This window comes from Fukomys damarensis, unplaced genomic scaffold (genome assembly GCF_012274545.1).
Source record: "Fukomys damarensis isolate Sample0158 unplaced genomic scaffold, DMR_v1.0_HiC HiC_scaffold_8, whole genome shotgun sequence".
Taxonomy (NCBI): Eukaryota; Metazoa; Chordata; class Mammalia; order Rodentia; family Bathyergidae; genus Fukomys; species Fukomys damarensis.
In genome coordinates, this window is record NW_022900920.1 from 1,715,489 (window position 1) to 1,737,727 (window position 22,239).

The 22,239-nt window shown below is 52.6% G+C and overlaps 1 protein-coding gene across 1 annotated transcript in view; it reads right to left on the bottom strand.

Annotated features, from left to right (window-relative positions):
* Nucleotides 1–22,239, bottom strand: part of Slit1 (slit guidance ligand 1) — a 148,448-nt gene that overhangs the window by 46,401 nt on the left and 79,808 nt on the right. The window contains exons 5-11 of the mRNA XM_033761226.1: nt 6,685–6,756; nt 5,532–5,603; nt 4,952–5,023; nt 4,367–4,530; nt 2,037–2,184; nt 1,501–1,572; nt 1,142–1,213 (exon numbers count right to left, since the gene is read on the bottom strand). Of these exons, the coding sequence (XP_033617117.1) occupies nt 1,142–1,213; nt 1,501–1,572; nt 2,037–2,184; nt 4,367–4,530; nt 4,952–5,023; nt 5,532–5,603; nt 6,685–6,756 (672 nt within the window). The remainder of the gene's footprint in view (nt 1–1,141; nt 1,214–1,500; nt 1,573–2,036; nt 2,185–4,366; nt 4,531–4,951; nt 5,024–5,531; nt 5,604–6,684; nt 6,757–22,239) is intronic.

The window sequence follows — 22,239 nt, forward strand, 5'->3', positions numbered from 1 at the left end:
GGGGGTCAGGAATCGAGGCAGGGATCCCGGTCCGGGCGGCCACAAACAATCAGGAAATGACGACCAGGAACAACAGTGACCGGCTAAGTGGGTTATTTCACCTTTTGTTCTGACTGGTACAGTCCAACGTAAGAGAATTTTGCTCATTTCTCAGAGGAAGCGCCCTACATTTCGGCAGGCCACCTCCAGGACCTGATCTTCTCGGCCGGTGCTGGTGACTCATCATCAGGCTGTCGGGCAGAACCGGGCCAGTTGTATAGTCCAAAGCTCCTGGGCCCTGCTCAAGATTTGCCCCACCTACCACCTTGGACTGTGCTTTATACTCGGAGAGAGGAACATATGCCCAGAAGGCAGTGAGTGGACAGTCTGCTATACTCTTCCAGAGGGCAGGTCCCTTCTGTTCCAGTTATCAGGCTCTGGCCTAGCCATCATGTGGCCAGCACTGCCAAAGGGCGAGTGGACACTTCCATGGGTAATAGCTCCTACCCGTGTGATCTTGCCCAGCTACAGAGCACCCTGAGTGTGCTCTCTGTACAAAGAGCCGTGGACTTCAGAGGGTGAGGGGTTTGCTGAGCCTGGGGGTTCATGTGAAGGTTTGGGGGTAAAAGTTGACGCTGCATGACATTTTGCGGATGGACAGACTTAAAGGAAACAGGTGAAGGGGAGCACTGTCCTCATGTCATCCACCACATCTTGGGATTGCGTATATTTGAGAGAGAAGATAGCAATGTATGGCAGATGTCACCACTGCAATCGGTGGTCTCTGCCCCTGAGGGTGACCAGGAAAGGTTTAGGAGTCTTTTGTGGAGAGGTGGGGCCAAGACGGCTGCCTTAAAGAATGCTGGGAAAATCTCTACCTAGGGAAGAGAGCGTCTCACTTGTCAGGAAACAGTCTTGCCTAGCTTTTCCAAGAACTTGCCCTCAGTCCTTTCCTTCCACTACAGCTACAGAGCGTCTTCCCTCATGAGGAAGGGTGAGCTGGGCACAGCAGCTTTGAACTTTGCAGCCAGAAGGAGTGGTACTGAGCTGGGGTAGCCGGGACTGCATAGAGGTACACGTGGCCCTGCTCCTCCTCCCACACTCAGTGGTGCCCCTCGGGGTTCCCCAGGCTGCCCCAGGGCACTTTACTGCTGTTACTCACAGTGAGTTTAAGGAGCGGAGGCCCTGGAAGGCATCAGGCGCGATCTCGGCAATCTGATTGTTGCTCAGGTCTCTGCAAGGTGCACAGAAGGGAGCGCAGCTGAGTCCCTGCAGGGCTGTGCAATCTGAGGTCTGCACGTGGAAGTGAGTAACACCCTGGCTGCGCCCTACAGTCCCCTTACAGCCTTGCTCGCTCTTATTGGTGCCCACACTGAAAGGAGAAGATGGTCAGCAGCACTTGGGCTTTGTGCCCCTTCGGGCCTCACTACGACCCTGGGAGGCAGTAACACCACTGCCATGCCCGTGGTTCAGACACAGGCTCTCCCTCCTGCCCTGTGCCAACTGGAGAGGGGCACTCACATCCTGCGCAGCTTTCTGTAGGGAGAGAAGGCTCCTGGGGGGATGGACTTGATTCCATTGAGCTCCAAGCGGCTGTGGAGAAGAACACATGGGAAGCAGGTCCAAGTCACACAGGCCAGGCTGTGGCCTGCTAGGTCACCTACCCAAACAGGCCCTGACTCCTCAGGTCCCTGCTCCCTTCCCGCTTCTGGGAGATGTGGGTGAGCACCTGCTGTGACGTGAGCCTCATTACCCCAGGCTCCATTGCTGAAAGGGGCCCACAGCGATGGTCAGTGACCCACTAAAGGTCACTGTGGCAGACCCACCTGGCTGGGGTGGACAGAAGGACCGTGGGGGGCGCTCTTCCCAACCCTTCAGAGTTTCCCAGCCTGAAGTGGAGAGCTCAACCTGCTGAGGTGAACTGTCTCCTCCATTTGCCACTGGGCGGTGTGGCGGCAAGCCCCGGGGTGACACCTGCTCCGGCTCTCTCCTGGACAGCCAGAGGCTGCCCTTGCTGGGGAAGGGGTGTCCCAGCACCTTCCCTGCCCTGTACTCACATCTCTGTCATGGTCTCAGGCAGGTTGGCAGGGATGGCGGTAAGGCCTTTGCCGCGACAGTCCACAATGCCATTGCTGCAGGCGCACATGGCCGGGCAGGAACCGGAGGAAAGGGTGCAGGCCGACACGTGTCCTGCCTCCCCCTGGCCTGGGGAGATAGCAGAGTGTGACTTCAGAGTGTCCTGCATCAGCACTACCCTCCCTGGGTCCACACTGATGGGCGGGGCAGGGACATGGGGGCAGTTTCTGTGGAGGAGGACAAATCAGGAGGTCACCATGGCTAAAGAAGAGATTCGTAATTTTGATGCAACGCTGGGCTCCTGGGACACAGCAGGCGCTTGTCATCAGACATTGCTGGTTCAGTCTGAACTGCACCAGACTCTCATCCAAACACTAGGAAATCCTGGCCTAGAATTCTGGAGCTTCAGGTTCTAATCCGAGTCATGTCACACTTCTGAGCTGAGGCCCTACGTCCGTCATAGGGGGGCGAAACTACATCTACTCCAGGCTCACCCTATGCTGTGTGCTATGACAAGTGTGGTACACGCAGAGCCTCATTTACATCCTCTCACGCGACCCTTCAAGGAGCACTGTGATCACTGCCATTTCCCAGGTGAAGTCACTGAGTCCTGGATATTAATTTGTACAAATCCACACAGCTGAATTAATAGATGGTAAAACCAGGATCAAGCCCAGCGTCTGATATGAAGTCACACTTGTGGTAACCAACGTAAAATGACTTACAGCAAGGGCACCTTTCTGTGTGTACGGCCAGGGGAGCCATCACCCAGACGTGGACTTTCCACTGCCACTGTTCTGAAGTCTAACTCCAAAGATTTGCTCTGCTTGTTGTGAACTTTACATAGATTAAATTACACAGGAGGTTCTCCTTTGTATCTGGCTTTTTGCACTCAACATAAAATCTTTGTGATTCGTGGAGTTAATCTCCATTGTTGCTGCGGTGTAGTGCTCTGCTGTATGTCTATATCATGACCCACAGGTGGTCTCCAATTTTGGCAATTGTGGAGGAAGTGGCCCTGAATATTCTTGGGTGTGTGTTTTGCAGAACAAATGCACTCACCTAGCAGTGCAGTTACAGAGTCAAAGGGCACAGGTGTGCTGAGTATCTGTGGATCTGCTCACAGTTCTGCAAAGCGACCAATTTCCTCCTCCCCGGCTTCTAACATCTAGTACCTAATATCTAGTACCACGTCCCTGGAATGCCCTTCTCAAGAAAGGGTCTGTCAGGATGCACAGACTCCAGAGAAGGAGATAATATTAGAATAAATCAATAAGCATAGAAACCAAGGTACTCCCAATGCCAAGAAAAAGTTTTCATTTCAAACTAAAAGGTGCCCAAGAGATCCGTTCCTGTTCCTAGCCATGGCAGCTGCAGTAACTCAGAGGTGCAGAGGCACAAACTCACACAGCACCTCCCTGCAGCGCACACACACACTCCCCTGTGCCCCCACACGCACACAAGCTCACACGGCAGCCCTAAGCACAGAGGTGTTCAGGCCCTGTCTCCAGCATCTGCCAGCACTGGCTTTGCAGGTAACAGCCACACTCTAGAGCCTCACACTGAGGCTCCCTGGAGTTCTTGGGGTGTGGGATGAAGGGGTGGCCAACAGGAAGCAACCTGTGTGAAGGCAGGTGGGAGGCACACTCTGGGAAGGGGCAGACACAGACTCAACTGGAGTTCAGGGAGGAGGCTGACCCCTCAGGGCCATGCAGAGTGCGGCAGCCCAACTCTTCCAGGAGCCCTGGAGGGCTGATGAGTACGTGCAGCAGGGACCACCTAGGCTTACGGGTTCCTTCAGGCCTTTTTGGCTGCATAGAGAGACCAAAGGACCAGGGGAGAACCAGGTAGGGACAGAACCCAGGTAGGAGAAGGCGCAGGCTTTGGGGCCTCCTCACCTGAAGCTGACTAGAGATTAAATTCAATGACCTGTCAAATAGCAGGGTGAGGTGATGGGAGGGAGGGAGAGAGGGAAAGGAGGACATGGGAAGAAGCAGAAACTGTAAAGGGAGGATGAGTGGAGGAGGCCATGTAGGCACAGGCAGGGGGAAGGAGAGGAGGCAAGGAACATGTGTAGACAAAAAGCAATGGTGAGGATAGGAGGTAGTGGATGGGAACAGGAGGTGATGGGTGGGAACCGAAGACAGGGGCAGAAGGTGGGGACAGGAAGTCATGGCGAGGACAGGAGGAGCTGGGGGTAGGGTGTTTATTGTGATTACAGGTGGTAATGGAGGTGACAAGAGCAGGGAAAGAAATACATGAGGGCAGGAGGTAAGAGGCAGCTCTGGGCCCTGGTAGGGCCTGCATGTACCTGAGCAGCTGAACTCACTCTTCTGGACCTCAGCCACATTGAGGCCACGTAGGCTGGCGGGGCCTGAGCACTGGGTGAAGAGCCCGACTGTCGGCCGCTGCCTCAGCCACTGAGACAGCCAGGCCAGGTGGCAGTCGCAGAGCAGGTGGTTGGAGTGCAGGCGGCTGGAGAAGGACAGAGTGGCTTACAACCCCCTTGGAAGCCCCCTCCCCAGCCAAACAGTGGAAACCCAACCAGGAGGAGGCTGAGCCCAGCCCTGCACCCAGACCACAGATAGCTCATCCTGAGAAACTGCTGGCCCCATCCCCTCTTTGCCTCCCCAGGGGACACCTTGGCTGCAGGGAGCCAGGGATCCTCCATTCATCCAACGGAGTTCACACAGATCCACTACCAGGATCACTCGGCTCATTTTTAAATACAAAGAAGAAAGCCAAACCTTGCAATCTCAGATCCCTTCCTCCCACTCTGTTTCTTCGAGGCACAGGAGAGAACAGCCCTTTCCCTGTGGCAGGCCCTGCCTCCTGCCCCACCATCCTGGACAATGATCCCACTTGAGCTCAGGACCCAGCTGCCCCGCTCACTCACAAGGTCCGTAGCTTGGGCATGTGGTTGAAGCTGGACACAGGAATCATGGTGATGTTGTTGTTGTTCAGGGTCCTGAAAGGGAGCACTTAGACATTTAGCATCTGCCCAGCAGATGGGCCATAGGACAGGGTTCAATGCTAAGGAGTGAACAGGGAGGATCCCACGGCAGGTTCACCTTCAGGGAGGACCAGTCCCAGGCAGCACAGGGGGCTGCAGTGACGGGCCCAGACACAGACCCACAACAGGAAAGCCCTGAGCCAGGACAATGACTGTAAGTCAGCCACAGGCTCCAGGTCTGGAAGGACGGGGGAGAGGCTCTGGTACTCCTGTGTCTGGTTGGGCCACTTGGAACAAAGTGTGGGAGAAAGAGCAGCCTTCCAACCTCTCTTGTCAGGGCTACAGCCAGGGCATCATCCTGAGCAGTAAAGCTGCAGCCACAAAACTGCAGGCATTAAGCCCAGGAACTGGGGTTCTTCGTCCTCAGGCGATTCCAGGAAAGGGGTCTCCTCCTTCCCAAGCCCCATCTCCAGCTCAGTGGCCCAACTCCCCACGGCCCTCCTGCTCCCTGGGTTTTACTTACAGCACCTCCAGCCCCCGCAGGGCCCGGAAAGCCCCTTCCTCAATGCAGCTGATCTGGTTCTTGTCCAGCTGTCTGTGAAGCAAAGGAGGGTTGTAGAGGGGGGTGCACTGCCTAGGGCAGAGGTATCCAAACATTTAGAGCAAGCACTATATTATTTAAAAATAAAAAGGGGCCGGCCCAATCACTTGTTATGCACACATGTGACAATCCATTAAAGCTAAATGTCGTTTGTTTTTTTGTTTTTTTTGGTCCCGGGGATTGAACTTGGGCCCTTGCGCTTTTGAAGCAGGCACTGGAACCACTGAGCTAAATCCCCGGCCCTGAATATCTCCTCATTTCCCATTAAAACAGTAAGTAGGAACAGAAGTCACATTGCTGTGCCCAGCTCTGCACACCCTCTGGGAGCAGGCACGCTCCTTTACATTTTGGAAACCTCCCAGAGGGTGCTGGCAGCTGAGAAATGGAACAGAATAACTAAGGAGCAGCAGCAGCCAGCACAGATTCCCTTCTGAGGGCCGAGTGAGGCTGAGTAGCACTGGCTACCTGGTGTGCAGCTTTGGGAGTGAGCGGAAGCTGTGCCTTGAGCTCTGTGGGAAAAAATGTCACGATCCATTACCAGTGTCTGCCCAGACACGGGACGGGTGTGTGACAAGCCTTTTCCAGCATTTGCCACCCCCGTGTAGTCAGACCTCATGGAGGTATTAAACCTGGACCAGAAAACATCTGAATAGGAACATAAATCATTACATTTGAATAGCATAAAATAAAGTGTATGTATTTCCATACTTCCTTTAAACCTCAGAGCAAGTCTGTGACATTGATATTATGTTCTCCCAGCTTATGCGATTGCGATGGGAGCGGAAGACACACACCGAGCTCTCTCGATCCAAGGATGAAGGAGGGCACTGGAGGCTGAGAACAAGGCCTTGCACCCCATGGCTGTGACACCCCACAACCTGGTCCCAGGGTTCCTGCGAGGCTCTGCTTGGTTCTCACACAGCATCATACCCAAGGGAAGGGCAGGTACGCTGTTCCCTCCGTGCTCAGATTGGTCCAGAAGACCACGCTGGCAGGGGCCGTCTCAGAGCACACGGTGCAGGGAGACCCTCGGGGACCTCTGAGCCCACACCCTCCTTCCCAGGCCTGCACTCACAGGTTTTTGAGATCTGAGGCTCCGCGGAAAGCCTTCCTGGGAATGGCCTGCAGGGCGTTCTCGCTCAGGTCCCTGGGGAGAAGACACTGCTCAGGACAAGGCTGCCTCCACAGCAACACAATGAGCCAGGGAGGCCAGCGGCCGGATGCACCCAGGCGGTCACTGTCACATCGCAGTGCCTAGGACGCGGCCTGGTGCACAGTGGCCATTCAAGAAAGCACGTGTTGAATGAAGGAGCAAATGAATAAACGAGTGCACGAATGAGGGAGGTGGAGAAGCCCAGCTGCCGTGACGACTCTGCAAGGCACACAGATGCTGGCTTCAAAGGCATCCGGGAAGCAGAGCAGTGCCCTGCCGGCTCAAGCTCTGCACTGTACCACTGAGGAAGCTGTGGCTCCCCTGGGCTAGAGGAGGAGACAGACTGGCTCCCAGCAAGCCAGGCAGTGGGCAGCCAAGCCAGGTCTTGAGCTCCAAAGGCTCTGCTCCTGGGGACTGCCAGACCCGGGGCTCCGTTAGGGACTGGAACCTGGTCGAGGGCGGGCAGCTTCAGGTTCCCAACCCGCTTCCCACCGCCTGGGGAGGCTTCTGCTCTATGCGTGGGTGGGGCTCTCTGAGGACTCCGCCTCTGCTCTTCCTGGTGTGAGGGAGGAGGCGCTGCAGGGACTTCTCTAAGCGCCCCCAGCCAGCTTCTGGAAGGGCAGCCTCTGGCACATGTCCTCCACTTCTCCTTCCCTCTCTCCGCCTCTCCTCACAGCCTCACCGGCTTCCAGAGACACTTACAAAGGCTTTTCCTCCTCACAAGTGTGTCTGAGCAGGTCCCCAAGCCGGTGGCTCTGCCCCAGCTCCTGATATGAGCGACCTCATGGCCCTTCCACTGCGGTCATGCTTTCCATTTCACACATGAGGCGGGGAAGATTCTGAAAATGGAAGCAACTTCTACGAGGTAACCCAGCCACAACAGTGGCTCAGAATTGGAACGCAGGCATTCAAACCCCAGTTCCCTGGGAGTGGGGACTGTTGTCTTGCCCATTTTGCAGAGGGAGAAACTGAGCCCCCAAAACCTGAAGTTATCTGACCTGTGTCAGGCACACTCTGGGTCCTTTGGTGGACAACCAGAGGCTGAGCAGTCCTGCTGGCCCCAACTCCTGCCCCTGGGACAGGACCTGGGGTCTAAGCAGGTTCTCCTTTTCAGCCACTCCTGCCAGGACAGGAACAGGGCCTACAGTGCCCAAGGGCTGCTCAAACTGCCATCTCCATCTGAGACAAGAGGCAGAAGGCCTGGCTATACATGCCAGCGCCTGGGCCAGTAAGCGGGCTTCGAGTCCAGCCTGTCCACCTCCTGCTTGCACATCTGCAGATCAGCTTCCCCCTCCGGCCTCAGTTTTCTCAGGTATAAACAGGGAACATAAGAGCTGTCCTGGTGACAGTCCCCCACCCCACACACGGTGGGGAGCCATCATCTGAGTGCTCCCGGCACCCCCTTTGGTGCTCCCCTCCCATGACCCAGCTGGCAGCTTTCAGAAAATGGCCCAGGCCCAGGGGTCTTCCGGGGCTCTGGTACCACCAGGGTCCCATTCTTGTCCTCTCTCTTGCAAAACTATGCCACCTTCCATTCCATGACCGACCTGTGTGACCTTCCGGGAGGTGCTCCTCCTGCTGGTCCATCCCCTCCGTCCCTGGCACTGCAGCCCCTCTCCACCCTCTTCTTTGGCTATCGCTCTTGACTATTTGTGCCATGTCCCTGGCTTCCTTGTTTCCTCTGTCACCATTCGCTTCACCACACCGACCGAGGCTGCTCTCAGCCTGGCTCCCCCGCCCTCCACATCACCTGCTCCGCCTCCTGTTCTCAGCAGCCCCATCAGCCCCGTGCGTCTGCAGGACAGTGTTTCCACCTTTAATCGCCGTCCTCTATCCCTTCACCTAGAAAGAGCTCCTGGATTGCCGCTGTACTCTCCCCTCCCCAGTCACTCTGTTATGAGGCCACAAAGGTAAGCAAGAGATTACCTGCATTCGGGGCCCATGGCCACACAAGCTCCCAGTAACTAGAGGCCAAGATAGACATGGCAGCCCCCCATGGAAACAAAACCAGCTCAATGGAGCACTGACCCGTGAATGCAGTGACTGAGCTGGGCTAGAGGGTACAGAACTAACCATGGGTGTAATCGGCCCCGGAAGAGGGCAGAGACAGGAGACAGTGGGACTTGGCCCTTCACTGAACAAATGCATGTTGGGATTCAGTAGCCTGCTGGGGACCCCTGAAGACTTGTTTTTGTGGAGCCGCTGGTTTGTGACAATCACAGAAAGAGCAGTTTTTCCAAGGAGACGAGGGAGCTAAGTGAGCAAGCACTCTGTAGAAGGAGATCCCAAAAGCAGAATCCAGGAAAGTCTGCATTTGTCAGAAAGAAGGGGAATAGGGAACGGTGTTCTAAGCAGTGGGAACAGCATTGCCAAAGTTTTGTGTAGCTGCTGTGGGTACACAAGAGGTTGTGATGGTTTAAAAATATGTGCACAATGAGGCTCTCAGATTATGCTACAGAACTAGAATTGGGAATCTTTAGTAAGTATGCATTCACTTGGTAATTGTGTATTCTTCTATATGTCGTTTAGAGTGGATATCAAACTTTTTAAAAAATGTGACTAGCAGTTAGTAGGTTTAAAACGAACTTAGAGGTCTAAAGTTTTGTTACTGGACTCTGAAACTGCATGACGAGTATCTGGTGTCTTAACTAATTAGATAGATTTGTTGTATTGGTTTTCTTGTTGGATAGAATACCCATTAATCATTTTTAGAAGAGTTTTACATTACCTGCCATAAAATTTGCATGTGTCTCAGCTCTCAGAAATTTAAGGTAAACACGGTGTTTAGTCCTTTCCTTTTGACGTCGCTATATCTACATCTATGAAAGCTTAATGATACTAAAGTCACTTAAACCTATTATAGTTAGCCTTTCTTTGCATTTATAACCTGTGCTTAAACTCAGTCAATTAAATGTAGGTGGTTTTATTTGAAAGCATAAATTGATTATCTAAATAAAAAAATAATGTGCACAGACTCTTTAACAGTCTTTCTTCAAGGCAGAGAGTAATCCCCTCCCTTTGAGGGCAGGACTTGGTAACTCGTTTCTAAAGAACACAGTAGAATGGACATGGTAGGTAATGGATAACTTCCAAGACCAGATCACACAAGATGTAGCGGCTTCTTCATTGCTCTGACTTGGACCACTTTTCCCGGGAAAAGCCAGACTCTATGTCACAGAGACAGTGAGTCTCCTGCCTTCAGCCTGTGACTGAACCTCGGGGAGTAAATCCTCCTGCCCAGGCAGCTGCCACAGGGTGCAGCCCCGGGCGGCTTCTCTCTTCACTGCAGCCACATGGAAAACCCCAGGCCAGAACCACCCAGCCACCTGCAGACACTGAGAGATAACAGTTGTTTATTTTTCACTTAAAGCTGTTATCTTTTGAAGTAACTGATTACATCATAATCAATGACCAATTCAGGGGTGCTTTAGAAGAATGAGGGAACGTAGTCTCCCAAAGCCCTTGTGGAAGACAGGGACGTCATGAGACTGGATGGTGTTGGAGACTTGGCTGTGCTGCCTCCTCTTTGGCAGCCTCAGTTTCTTCCACTGTCAAATGCACAGGCTGGGCCTAATGGGGTCTAGCCTCTCCACCCGGGTGGGCCCCTGCATGCCGACTACTACGAGGCACATTGCCATGGTCTGAATGTCTGCGTCATCCTCAGATTCGTAAGCGGAAGCCTGGTCACTGATGTGATGGTATTGCAAGGTGGGACCTTTGGGCTTCAGTTAGATGATGCGGGCAGAGTCTGCATAGATGGGATTGGTGCCCTTATAAAAATAAGCCTCCGAGAGCTGCCTTGCTCCTTTCACTCTGGAGGACACTGGGAGAAGATAACCATCCGTGCATCAGAAAGCAGGCCCCTTTTCTGTGGGGTATTGTCTCTAAGCCACCCAGCATGTGGCATTTTGTTAGAGCAGCCTGAAGAGACAAAGACCCACACCAAAGGAAATGCATGTACCTGGGGAAGGGTGTGGGCTGTACACAGGTGGTTCTTGGGGGGCAGGCAAGAGCAGAAAGAGCCTCCAGCCACTCCTGCCCACTAGGGGGCTGAGGATGTCACCAGAGACCTCTCCAGCCGTGGGCAGGTGGGAGTCTGCGAGGTGGCAGGGCCTCCAATGGGACTGTCATCCTCCTGGTCTGCATCTCACTCTCAGGCCTAGCATGGCACTCACATCCATTACTCCTTTTAATCCTCACCACAACCCTGCAAGGGAAGCTTTTTATTTGTATTGATTAGTTTATCGATTGAGTCCGGATAGTTTATCGATTGAGTCCAAACCTTGTTCCAGAAAGGCTCTGAGGTGGTAAGGATTTACAAACCAGCAGGAGCAGGAGTGAAAATGGGGCAAAGAGAAGAAAAATCAATAGTAGGTACTCAATGGCTGCACCTGTGACCCAGGCACTTGCAGCTTGGGCAGAGCCGGGCACTGAGCCTTCTGAGTGCCAGCATGAGAGCAGAACTGGTCAGTTACAAGGGTGTCCAAAAGGATCCACTTCTCAGGAGTACAGCTGTCTGGCCACTCAGACAGGACAAGAATTTTCCAAGGAGCCTTTATGAAAAATGACAGTGTGGCCTAATCAATAACACTAGATCCTTATAATAAATGAGTTTCAAGTGTGGTTCAGGAAAAGCAATTCTTTAAGGATTCACACCAGGAAAGCAAAGAGAAGGGAGGGAGAGGCAGATGGAGGCCCAGGCCAGCCTGAGCAGGGCATAGAGGCAGCACAGGGACTGGTGTGCTGGGCATGCCGGGGACACTGGGACACACTGGACAGGGACGTGTTCTGACTCTGCTGTGGGGCACCAAAGCTTCCAGAGGAAAGACACAGCTCCCAGGAGGGAAAGCAGACAGGATGGCTCCCCGAGACCCATGCCACAGCTGTGGGTCCTTGGGCTGGGTGGGAGCTGACTCCACTGCAGTTCTAGCTGCCCAGGAGAGTCAACCCCAGGCCAGGGGAACACAGGAAGCCTCACAAGTCTCAGGAAGATGCAGTGTGCTGGCTGCAAAGCCAGTGGTGCACAGAGATCGAGGCACGGAGGATCTACTCCCATTTCTGCCCTTACCAGTCACAAATGAGGGAACCCTGCAATCTCCGAGCTCTCTTCTGTAAATGCGCATAAAAATTCCTACCACACAGAGATTTGTGGAGGATTGTGTGATTTCATGTACTTAGCCTTCTATGCCAGAGCCTCCATTTAGCAATATTAAAAAATGCTAGGTTTTGTTTCTCCCTTTCCTAAGGTTTACAGTTGTTCTCAGACTGCCCGCTAGGGGGCGTCAGAAGCTGCCCCTGGGCGTGGACGCTGCGGCCAAGTCCCATGCGACAGGCCTGACCTGGGTGACTCTTTTCTCCCCACCTGACTTCCTGCCTGGTCAACCCCCATCTTTCCCAGCACTCTGAATAGTTTCCTCATGGAAATCTCAGAAGGACTCCCTGCCTCTCCCTGGTGTATTTTTCCTGGTGAGGAGCCTTTTTTGTCTCCCCCAAACAGCTACTTTTGCCCCGTCTTCCTCGCACGGTAGCCTGTCACAGGCTCTCCAGTGAGAAGGTGTCCCTGCTGTGTTGGGTCAGAGTGGGAGCTCCTGCAAAGGAAGGGTCCCACACAGCAAAACCCACATGGCCTGGTGCTGGCAGGCAGGAAATGGAGGATCCAGAGCCACAGAGCAGACAGGAGCTCACAGAGAGGTCACAGGCAGAGCACAGAGGAGAAAGCCCACAGCTGAGGGTCACAGTAGGTGCTTGGGTGGCCACTAACATCATGTGGTCTTGGACGAGTCACCCCACTGCCCTGTTCCGTCATTCTGGAAAATGAGGATGAAAGCGGCACCTACTTGCCAATTACTCAGCCGTGTGGACATTCCTTCAGCTCCTTAAAATGCTCCTGCCATAGGACCCTGAGCCGGCTGTTGCCTCCGCCCGGACGATTCTTCACTCAGTACATTCCTGTTCATCTCTCACATGTCAGTCCACAGATACCTCCCCTAGTTCCTCACTGGCCCCACTCCTCCACAACCCGGAAACACCCCTGCTTTCCCTTTCCAGCACGAATCCACGACGTACAGGTGTAGAAGGAAATACCAGCAGACTCTGATCTCCTAAGGGCAGACATTCTTTTGCTCCCTTTGTGCCCTCGGTTCTGGTGCAATGCAGGATTCAGTGGTTTTTAAATGAAGTGAACTAAAGGGACCCTTCCATGACTGTGTGCTTCAATTCCCCTGGAAGAAGTAGGGTAGGCCTGCACTTCTAGAAGGCAGGGCTTGGGACAGAGAGGCGGGCCCTGCATAACGGGAGACCATGCCCCTGACCTGGGGGCTGGGGCTTCTCGCACCTTCTCTACCCGACCTGGATGGACCTGGATGAGGGTGTAACAGCAGAAGGGCCTGAAAGGGGTGGGAAGTGCTGAATAAGCGCTTGGAGGTGCTGGGGGTGCTGTGTGGGCCCTGCGTCTGGCCTTCCCACATCCTGACAGGATATTTATCATCAAACATCCTCAGATGGCCCCAAGACGACACCCCTCAGCAAGGGTTTAGGGCAGCCCCTGAGAAGGGGAGCTACCGTCCTGGGACTCTCCAAGAAGCGGAAGGAGCTGGAGTCACTGGGGGTCTCCTGTAGCCAAAGACCCCCCACCTAGCCTATACCTCATCACCCAAGGTCAAGGGCTGGGAGGAGGCCAGCTTCCACCAGCAGCACCCCTCACTGGATTTGGAAGCATCCCTGAGACCCCAGGCAGCCTCTTTCGACTGAACAGAAGGGACAGCCGGGCTGGCTTTCTGACTTGGGCTCTGTCACCAGGAGCCCTGCCCCAGCCACCTGGCCCTGCACACCCTGGCAGGGCTGGGGAAGCCAAGGTCAGGACCCCATGTTCTTGCTGCTAATCCCCTTCACGCTCTAACCTGGTTGGTCCCTGCTGGCAGAGCAGCCTCTAAGGGGATTAGCAGGGGGCCCAGCTGGGGCCGCTGGGCACCAGCCAAGGCCCAAGCCCTCCTCTGGGCTCCTGGCGTCTGCTCAGCCACTCCACTGCAGCAGATGCTCTGTCAGCTTTTCCCGCCACACGGAGGCTCTGTGCAGTCTAGCCCTTGTCCCCTGCAGTCTTCAGGTTACCCTGAACCTGCCCAACACAGGGTTCAGCCAGGAGTCGGGGCGGTTCCAGGGTTCCCAGGCACCTCATCTGGGGTTTCTCTCTCAGGAGACCGTAGGGACTGAGGACTCAGCGTGGAGCAGAAAAACCATCCATATACCCACCTGGTACCTGTCTGTAAGTTTTCAAACCCCTGCAGCCCCAGCCTCTCTTCCTAAAGTGGGAGTAACTGCCTCTTGGCTTAGCTGAGGCTTGTGGTGTCCTGGCCCAGGGCAGGTGGAGGTGACTGCACCCCTCAGTCTTCTGTAATTGTCTGTATGGGCTCTGTGGGAGGAGAAGGGGGCTCAGGGCCTGGGAACCCGAGGCTGAGGTTCTAGACACTAGCCCGGTTCTGCACTAAGCTACTATCTGGCCTCAGGCAAGACCTGCAGTTAGTTCCCAGTGCCTGCAACAGTTCTGACCTCCCTGAGCCCATATCACAGGCTCAGCATGCTGCTGGTAGCTGGTGCCCTGCCCGAGGCAGCCTCTCATTGCTGTTATTTGTATTGAGAGTCCAGAGTAGATGAATAGACTCTTGAGTATAGACTTTTGGGGCTCCACTCACTGAGTCAGACTATATACTGAGCAGGGTCCCTAGGTGACAAATATATGTATTACAGTTTAAGGGCTGCATCTGGCAGCAGGGAGTCTTAAAGTGTTTTAATGCCCCTAGCTAGGGACAAAGCAAACAGTTGTAGCTCTGTACTGGCCAGCACTTTGCAGCAATGGCAGAACCTCTGAGTCCTACTTAATGGGGGCAGAGTGCAGGAGACTTAGAGGGTGGAAAGGGGAAAGAGCACCGGGTGCGGCGCTGCCCACCTTCCCAGGGAGCAAAGGTACTGCGATGGGGCAGTGACCAGCACTGTGCTTGCCCCGCCAGCCCTCCCTGCATTCCTACTTGGGGCAGAGGAGACCCTGTCCAGCACCGTCCAGCTCAGTGCAGAAGCCACACAAACGCATCGCTGAGGAGCAGGCTGTGCTGCTGGCTGACAAATTAGCTTCTGTACCCACAGCCTGAGGGAAACTCAGCATCCCCAGCCTGGACCAGTTCAGGAGACCCAGGGCTGGCTTCCTGCCCAGGTGAAGAGTTCACTCTTTGTCCAAGAGGTGCGCAGCAGGACACCCCAGCAGGAGGGAAGTGAGCAGTGCTTTCGGGTGGATGCTGGAACACATCCCTCCTCATTCCCTGGTCTCTTCTCCAAGTCTCTTAGAGCCTGTGTCTCCAACCTACTGCAGAAATTAAATCTGGAGCTGTCCCTCCCTGCCTGCTCTCCCAGCTCATAAGACAAGAGTCAAGCTCCCAGAGCTGCCGCAGGTAGACACCTATCTCCAGAGAAGAGCCTAGGTCCAGGTGGGTTCTGGGGAGCATTTGATCAGGACTTGAACTGTGCTCCAACCCCGAGGTAGGGACCAGGACTGTGTGCACTCACAAGTCTCAGGTGTGCCCATGAGATGCAAACCAAGAGCTCAGTGGCTGGCTCTTTCTCAGAGCGACTAAGTTTGCTGCATCCTCTCCAGAAGTCAAGTTTGGGCTGAGGCAAGGATAAGGATGCAAGGGGACCAGGGAATGGAAGAACACTGGTAGATAAAGAGCAAACTGGTCCCACCTGTCACCTGCCCAGTTTCCTTCTATCTCCACTCTCCCCAAACTTGACAGAAGGCAAGACGGACTGCTGGAGCTCTCTGTCTCCTGGGACGCTGTGGTCCTCTATGGGACTTGCTCTTGCTAATCTTGTGCCCCACTGACTCCCTCCTCCTTGCTCCCTTTCCACTAGCTGTTGGGCTCCCCAAAGGGAGCTCCATGAGGGCAGGATCTCGTCTGTGAGGAGGGCCAGGTAGCCTCGATCCAAAACCATGTCTGGCCCCAACTGGCTCCTTTGGGCCTCAGTTTCTTCATCTGTCACATAAGTTTATAAGAGAACCCAGGCATACACTGGGGGACAATCATGCTTGGGAAGACTTCTCACTACCACTACCCAATGCTGTGCCATCCAGTTCTGTGACCCTGATAAAATTATTGTCCTCACGCCTTGCCACCACTCCCCAAGTGTAAGATTCTAAGGCCCACATAATTAGAGCTTAGCCATGTTTCACGAGATCTGGGGAATTTTAAAAAGATCGCTGACTTCCCAGGGAGCTCTAAGGCCTACATTCCTGCAGGTGGCTCTGGGGCCACACATGAACACAGTGGGTATGAGCTTTGCCCCTTGTCCATTCCTTATTGTTTCTCATATACCCAGTGCCTGCTGGGCACTGCCAGCCGCAGAGACCCTCCCTCCTTGCTGCCACAAAGCATGGCCCCTCCTGTGCAGGTCCCTTCCCCAGGCTGCGAGAGTTAGTGTTGAAGAAACCTCATTAAGAAGACAGTAAGTAGGTCTGGACGGCCTCACCATAAAACCATCCTGGGTGACATTTCCTTGAACCAGGCTATTGCAGCTATAAGCATCTATTCCCATGAAAGAAGCACTGAGCAGCCCTCTCCACAAAAAGCCATCCTTTTGGAAGCTAATGTCTGGCTGAGCTAAGGCAAAGTGGCCCATGGGCTGGTGAGTGGCTCAGGACACACAGAAATGCCTCTGTTCTTTAATTCTGCTGATGGTCCATAAGGACAGACATGGTTCCCAGGTATGGCCAGAGCACAGTCCAAGGAAATGGGGTAGATCCAACTAGCAGGGGCAGTGCAGGCCTCTCTCCATTTGAAAGCTCTATTTGACCACTGGGCACTGAGCTCTGAGCCTCTAGAAAGCCCCAGGTTTCCTGCCCAGTCCTGGGCAGGAATGTGATGGGAGAGGTAAGGTTCCTGTCCTGAAACCTACAATCACTGCTTAGGACCAGAAACTTCAGAGGTTTCCAGCCCAGACCCATGAGGTATGTGTGGAGGAGGTGGTGGAGGAAAAGGTCAAGATGCACAGGAAAAAGTATGAGTGTTATCCAGACATCCCTAGCTTTGACTCCAATCTCCACTGTTTGCTGCCTGTGTGACTTTGGCCGTGTCACTTATCCTCCCTGAGTAGTAGCTCCTGTGTAAAGGAAAGTTAATCATGTCCCCTTGCTGGGTTGTGAGGATTAAATACCACAAGTATCACATATATAAAGAAAAATCAGGCACAGCCAATCCATCATGTTAGAAGTCAGGATCAAGGTTACCCTGGGGTATGGGTATTAGTGACCGGATGGAGATGCGAGGGGACTTCTGGGAGCTCACTGTGTTTCATTTATCCATCTGGTGCTGGTTATGTGAGTTCACTGTGTGAAATTTTGGTGAGTTGCACAATGATTAGTGCACTTTTCCCTGTCTTTGTTATACTTCAATAAAAATATTTTTCTTTAAACAACTGATTCTGGACCTTGTGCTTTACAGGCATTCAACACATGCCCTCCTTCTTCTATCACCCTGTAGGAGACAAATAAGGACATCTTCTGAGATGACAAATATGCAAATATTCCAGGATCAGTTTTAAGTAGTGGAGAAATTCCCAGACTGAGGGGAGTCGCACAGAAGACAGCATGGCAGAAGCAATCTCCACACTAATACAATAAGGGGCTTGGCCCACTGGCCACAGAGCAGAGGTGGAGTCTGGAAGTAGGCACCATGCAGGGAGAGCATTTGGCCCTGCAGGGTGGAGACATGAGCTTCCCAGGGTCTCTGACACCCCGAAATGCATGTTCAGGCTCCACATCTCCCTGAGGAGCAGCTGCCATGCCCAGAATGAGAAACAAGACCTCCAGGCCAAGTTGGATGGGCAGAGATGCTGGCACTGGAGACACAGGAACTCCAGGAGCAAGCGTGAGGGTGGGGTGGGGAAGGGGGACAATGGAGCAGCCTGAAGAGCTGTCCTGCCTTTTCAAGGATTTGTTATAAAATTCAGTAAGACAATGAGAGAGAGGGCGGGCGGGGAGATGCATCTTACAAAAACTTTTGTACCTGCTTGGAGTAAGGCCTCAGCTTCTCACAGCCTAGGGGAATGTGGAGACTGAGGTCTTCTGCAATTACCAAATCAGTACATAAAGAAGCTTGAGAGGAATGTGTCCTTTCCTCGTTATAAAACCAAAAGCCACCATAGGAGGAAAAAACAAGACCATCGCCAGGATCCTTGGAGGAGGACCAAGGATGTGGGTCACCCCTTTCGAGTGATCTTCCTGAAACTAAGTCACATACCAGCCAGTTCAACAGGTCAATCTGCTAAATTTCTTTGTTTTCTTTGGCAATTTGACCTTGGTTGGGTGGCTTCCCATTTTCCACAAGGGCCCTTTAAAGACAGTGGAGTTTCTCATCCTGGCTCCCCACAGCTGCACTGGGGACAGGTTCACTGTCATCCGAACTCCAGAAGCTGGGGCAGAGACAAATGGAACAGTCCTTAAAACACTATAATAAAGACAAAATGCAAACCGGTCAACTCACACTAAATTGTTAAAAGAAGTAAGTCAATTTGATGAATTGGTCATTTGACAAATTGGCCATCCAGTGAATTACCTTTCAGAACACTGGCTTTTAGCAAAATGACATTTGGTAGATTGGTCTGCTTCTAACACAACAGTGCTTTCAGAGGGCAATTACCCACTCCCTCCCAGGCTGGGCTCATGGTCTGGCCCTGAAACCCCAGAAGTCATTCTGCAGATGGCTGACACCACTCCATCCAAGCAGTGCTCTCAGCCAGACGGCGTGAGTGAGGGTGACTTTAGAATATTCTGAGGGATGCACCACGCAACAGACATCCTTCATACCTATTGTTTTCCTCAGAGAAGCCCATCTGGACAGGGGACAGAGTTCTCCCTGACAAGAACCAAGGTGGAAGAAGCAAGGAGAGGAGCAGTAGGGCGTGGCAAGTAGGACCCAGGCTGCAGGGAGGGGCCCTGCTCAGGGCAGGGGACCAAGTTGCAGTCATGACTGGTACGAACTCCCCAGAGAGAGTTGGGAGCCCCAGACAATGTGATAGGACAGCTCGAAGCCCTGGCAGGAGCAGCCCACCATGGAGCTGCTCACCAGTCAACTGTTCGTCCATGTCCCTTCTTCCTGGGCCCCCAGGTGGGAAATCTGGTCCATTTTACCAATGGTGCCCCCCCATTGTCTTCTCGTCTCCTGTAGAGCACTTCAGACCCTGTCCCAGTCCTGGTTTCAGGAGCAGCTCAGAAGGTAAGGGAGTTTGAGAGTTCAGAATAGCAAGGGGGAGGTCAGCGTTGCCAGCACACCTGCAGTCTCTCGTGTCTCCACCACATATACACGGAAGGAATAGGACCCTTGACAACCTCGCAAGCAGGCAGAAACACAAATCCCTGTCTTTACAGGGTCAAGGAAGGTTTCCAGTTAGCTCAGAACAATGTGCAAGAGATCAGGGCAATAAAAGCCCAGCGAACCTGGAGGAGCCAGGAGAAGCCACTGTCGTTGGAGCTGTCCATGGTCCCGAATATCCTCTGGCACTTAGGTTGGATCTCAGCCACCTCCGATCTTACTGTCTGATCCACACGCCAGATCTTGTCTCGTCAGCTCTCCCCCGCCCCCATGTCCCACAGGGACTGCAGCTCAAACTACACAGAGGATAAGGGGAGCACATTGTTAGCCTCAAGGGACTCAATGTGAGACTCTTAGGAGAAAAGTATCCTTGAGATGCTTCTACGTGGAGGAGCAGCTAGATCTTGGACCACTACCCCAGAATTCAAACGTCCCCACTGCTTGGACACAGGCTTGGACATGAAAAGGTGCTGAGCAGCACCTGAGAACACCCCACACAACCTACCCCAGGTCCTTGCACAAAAGTTCTTCCCTCTCCTCTTGAAGACCTTAATGGTTATCACTGACTTTTGTGTAAACTGTTTTAGTAGTGGTCGTGGTGATGATAATAGCTGCATTTATTAAGCATTTATCCTATACTTGTCATACTACTAAGTATTTTACATGTTTTATACATACCATCTCATTTAATCCTTAATACAACCTTGTGAGGTAAATCATCTCACCCCTCTGTGGCAGACTAGGTACAGCAAGGGGACAGGAAGTATGTGGGAACTGTGTACTTTCCTCTTAACGTTGCTGAGAACCTTAACTTGCTCTAAAAAGAAAGTCTGTTTTTTATTTTATTTTTTGTAGCGCTGGAGATGGAACCCAGTACTTCACACACAGCAGGCAACTGTTTTACAACTGAGAAACACCCTCAGTCCTAAAGTCTGTTTTTTGGAAAGTATCCACACTATGCCTTATTTCCAGATAACTGAGGTTCAGTAACTTCCCCGGGCTGTCTGACTGCCAAGCCACAAGCCAGCCCATGGTGCTGTTAGAGTCAGCTGTTAGAGTCTGTGCATTAGAGTCAACAGAGTGATGGACAGGTGGGTGGGAAGTACCTGGAGCACACACTTGTCAGCTGTGACACTTGATGGGTGCACCTGGAGGAAGGAGGCGAGATGAACAATCCTAATGTTTACATCAAGTCATCAAGAAGAGGTTAAATTATGTTCAGGACCTTCTGGTTTAGAACGTAGGTGATTATATAATAACTTTTAGATATATTCTCATCAAAAGTGGTGTAAGATTAATGTGCCTTTCCTGAGTATCCTGACTATGGAGAGAGGAGAATATGAGTCCCTCTGTGGGATGAGTGTTGTCTGGGGAATTCTTGCTGTGCTGATTCCTACCAGCATCATAGGAGCTGTCAGTCCTTGCAAACGCCTGTGGGTTTGAAATAAAAAAAGGTAAGGTTTGAAACCCTGTGGTGAGTCGCCTTGGCGAGAACTCAGTTACAGACATGCAGCCGTGTTTGAGCCCATATCTCCAGACTCTAAGAACGAAGGAAGACACAGTGAAGGCAGCGTGCACGGGGGTGGGGGGCTGTCCAAGGCCACTGGCCGCTGGCTCCTCACGGAATCTCTACACATCCACTGGGCCACCAGCCAAGAGCCCCCAGCAGAATGAGTGACGCCACAGCTCCTGTCTCCAGTCTCCATCTAGCTTTGGACATGAGGGCTAACTGCAAGTCCAAGCACAGAGCACATCTGGTCTCCTAGCACAGTGGTTATTGCAGGTTTCAAGAGATATAGGCAAGCGTGGGGGCTCTGACCGCCAGTCATCAGAAACCACCAGGACCCAGGAGCTTCACCTTACCCTCCAAGTCAGCCCGATTCCAGGTTCCCCCTCCAACATCTAGGGGCCTCCCCAGAAGCCTGGCCTGCCCCAGGGGATTGTTGGTGCTGTCCCAGCCCCTTCCAGCCACATCCTAGACCAGGGTCCCCACCTGTGGGCTTAGAGAAACAAGGGCCAAGGAGTTGCTGCAGCACCCCGGCATTGTGTATAGTGATAGCCTTGAGCTTCACTTCTCTGAGCGTGACTTCCCATTATCTGCAAAATGAGGACAGTGAGAGTCATGGTCTTATAGAAGTGCCCTGGGGATTAGATCCATGCTTGGCGGCCTGAGGCCATATAATTGAAAACATTTCTATTGCTCTTCTTCTACCTCTATGTGGTGTGGATGCTGTCGTGGACAAATCACACAGTGATTCAATTAGGAACCCTGCTGGGTCCCTGAGATCTTCAAAAACAGTGCGTGTTTTCTGTTGCTTCATAACTTGCCATTCTCTTTCTTCCTAGCACTTACTACAGCTTAAATGGATCAAATATTCATGAAATCACGTAATGTTTATCTCCCCAATTAGACCACATTCCAGGACAGCAAGGGCCATGTCTGTTTAATGCCCAGTAAAGAGGAGATGGGAGCCAATAGTCTTTTTTGTTGTTGTTGTTTGTTTGTTTTGCTTTTCAGTCCTGGGATTGCAACCCACGACCTCTTGTGCTGACCTACATCTCCAGCGATCTCTCTCTCTCTCTCTCTCTCTCTCTCTCTCTCTCTCTCTCTCTCCCTCTCTCCTCTCTCATCTCTGTATCTCCTTTTAATTTAGAGACATGGTCTCACTGAGTTGCTAAGTTGCCCAGGTTGGGCTTGAACTTTCGATTCTCCTACCTCAGACTCACAGAGTGCTAGCATTACAGGCATGTTCCACTAATTGGGATTCAATAGATCTTTGATAATTATATTTTGCTACTCAAAAAGTCAAAACTAGGGCCAGGGATTTAGCTCAGTGGTTTTGCTGTCTGCCTTGCAAGCTCAAGTTCCTTAGTTCGATTCCTGATTCAAAAGAAAAAAAAAGTCAAAATTAGCATTTGGGAGGGGCTCTGTGAAATTTTGTCATTAAAAAGCAGGTTTTCCATCTTAGAATGGCCAAAATCCAGAACACAGACGCTACAAAATGCTGGCAAGAATGTGGAGCAAGGGCCAAGGATTTAGCTCGGTGGCACCATGCTTGCCTTGCAAACGCAAGGTCCTGAGTCCATCCCTGGTACCAAAAAAAAAAAAAAAAAAAAAAAAAAA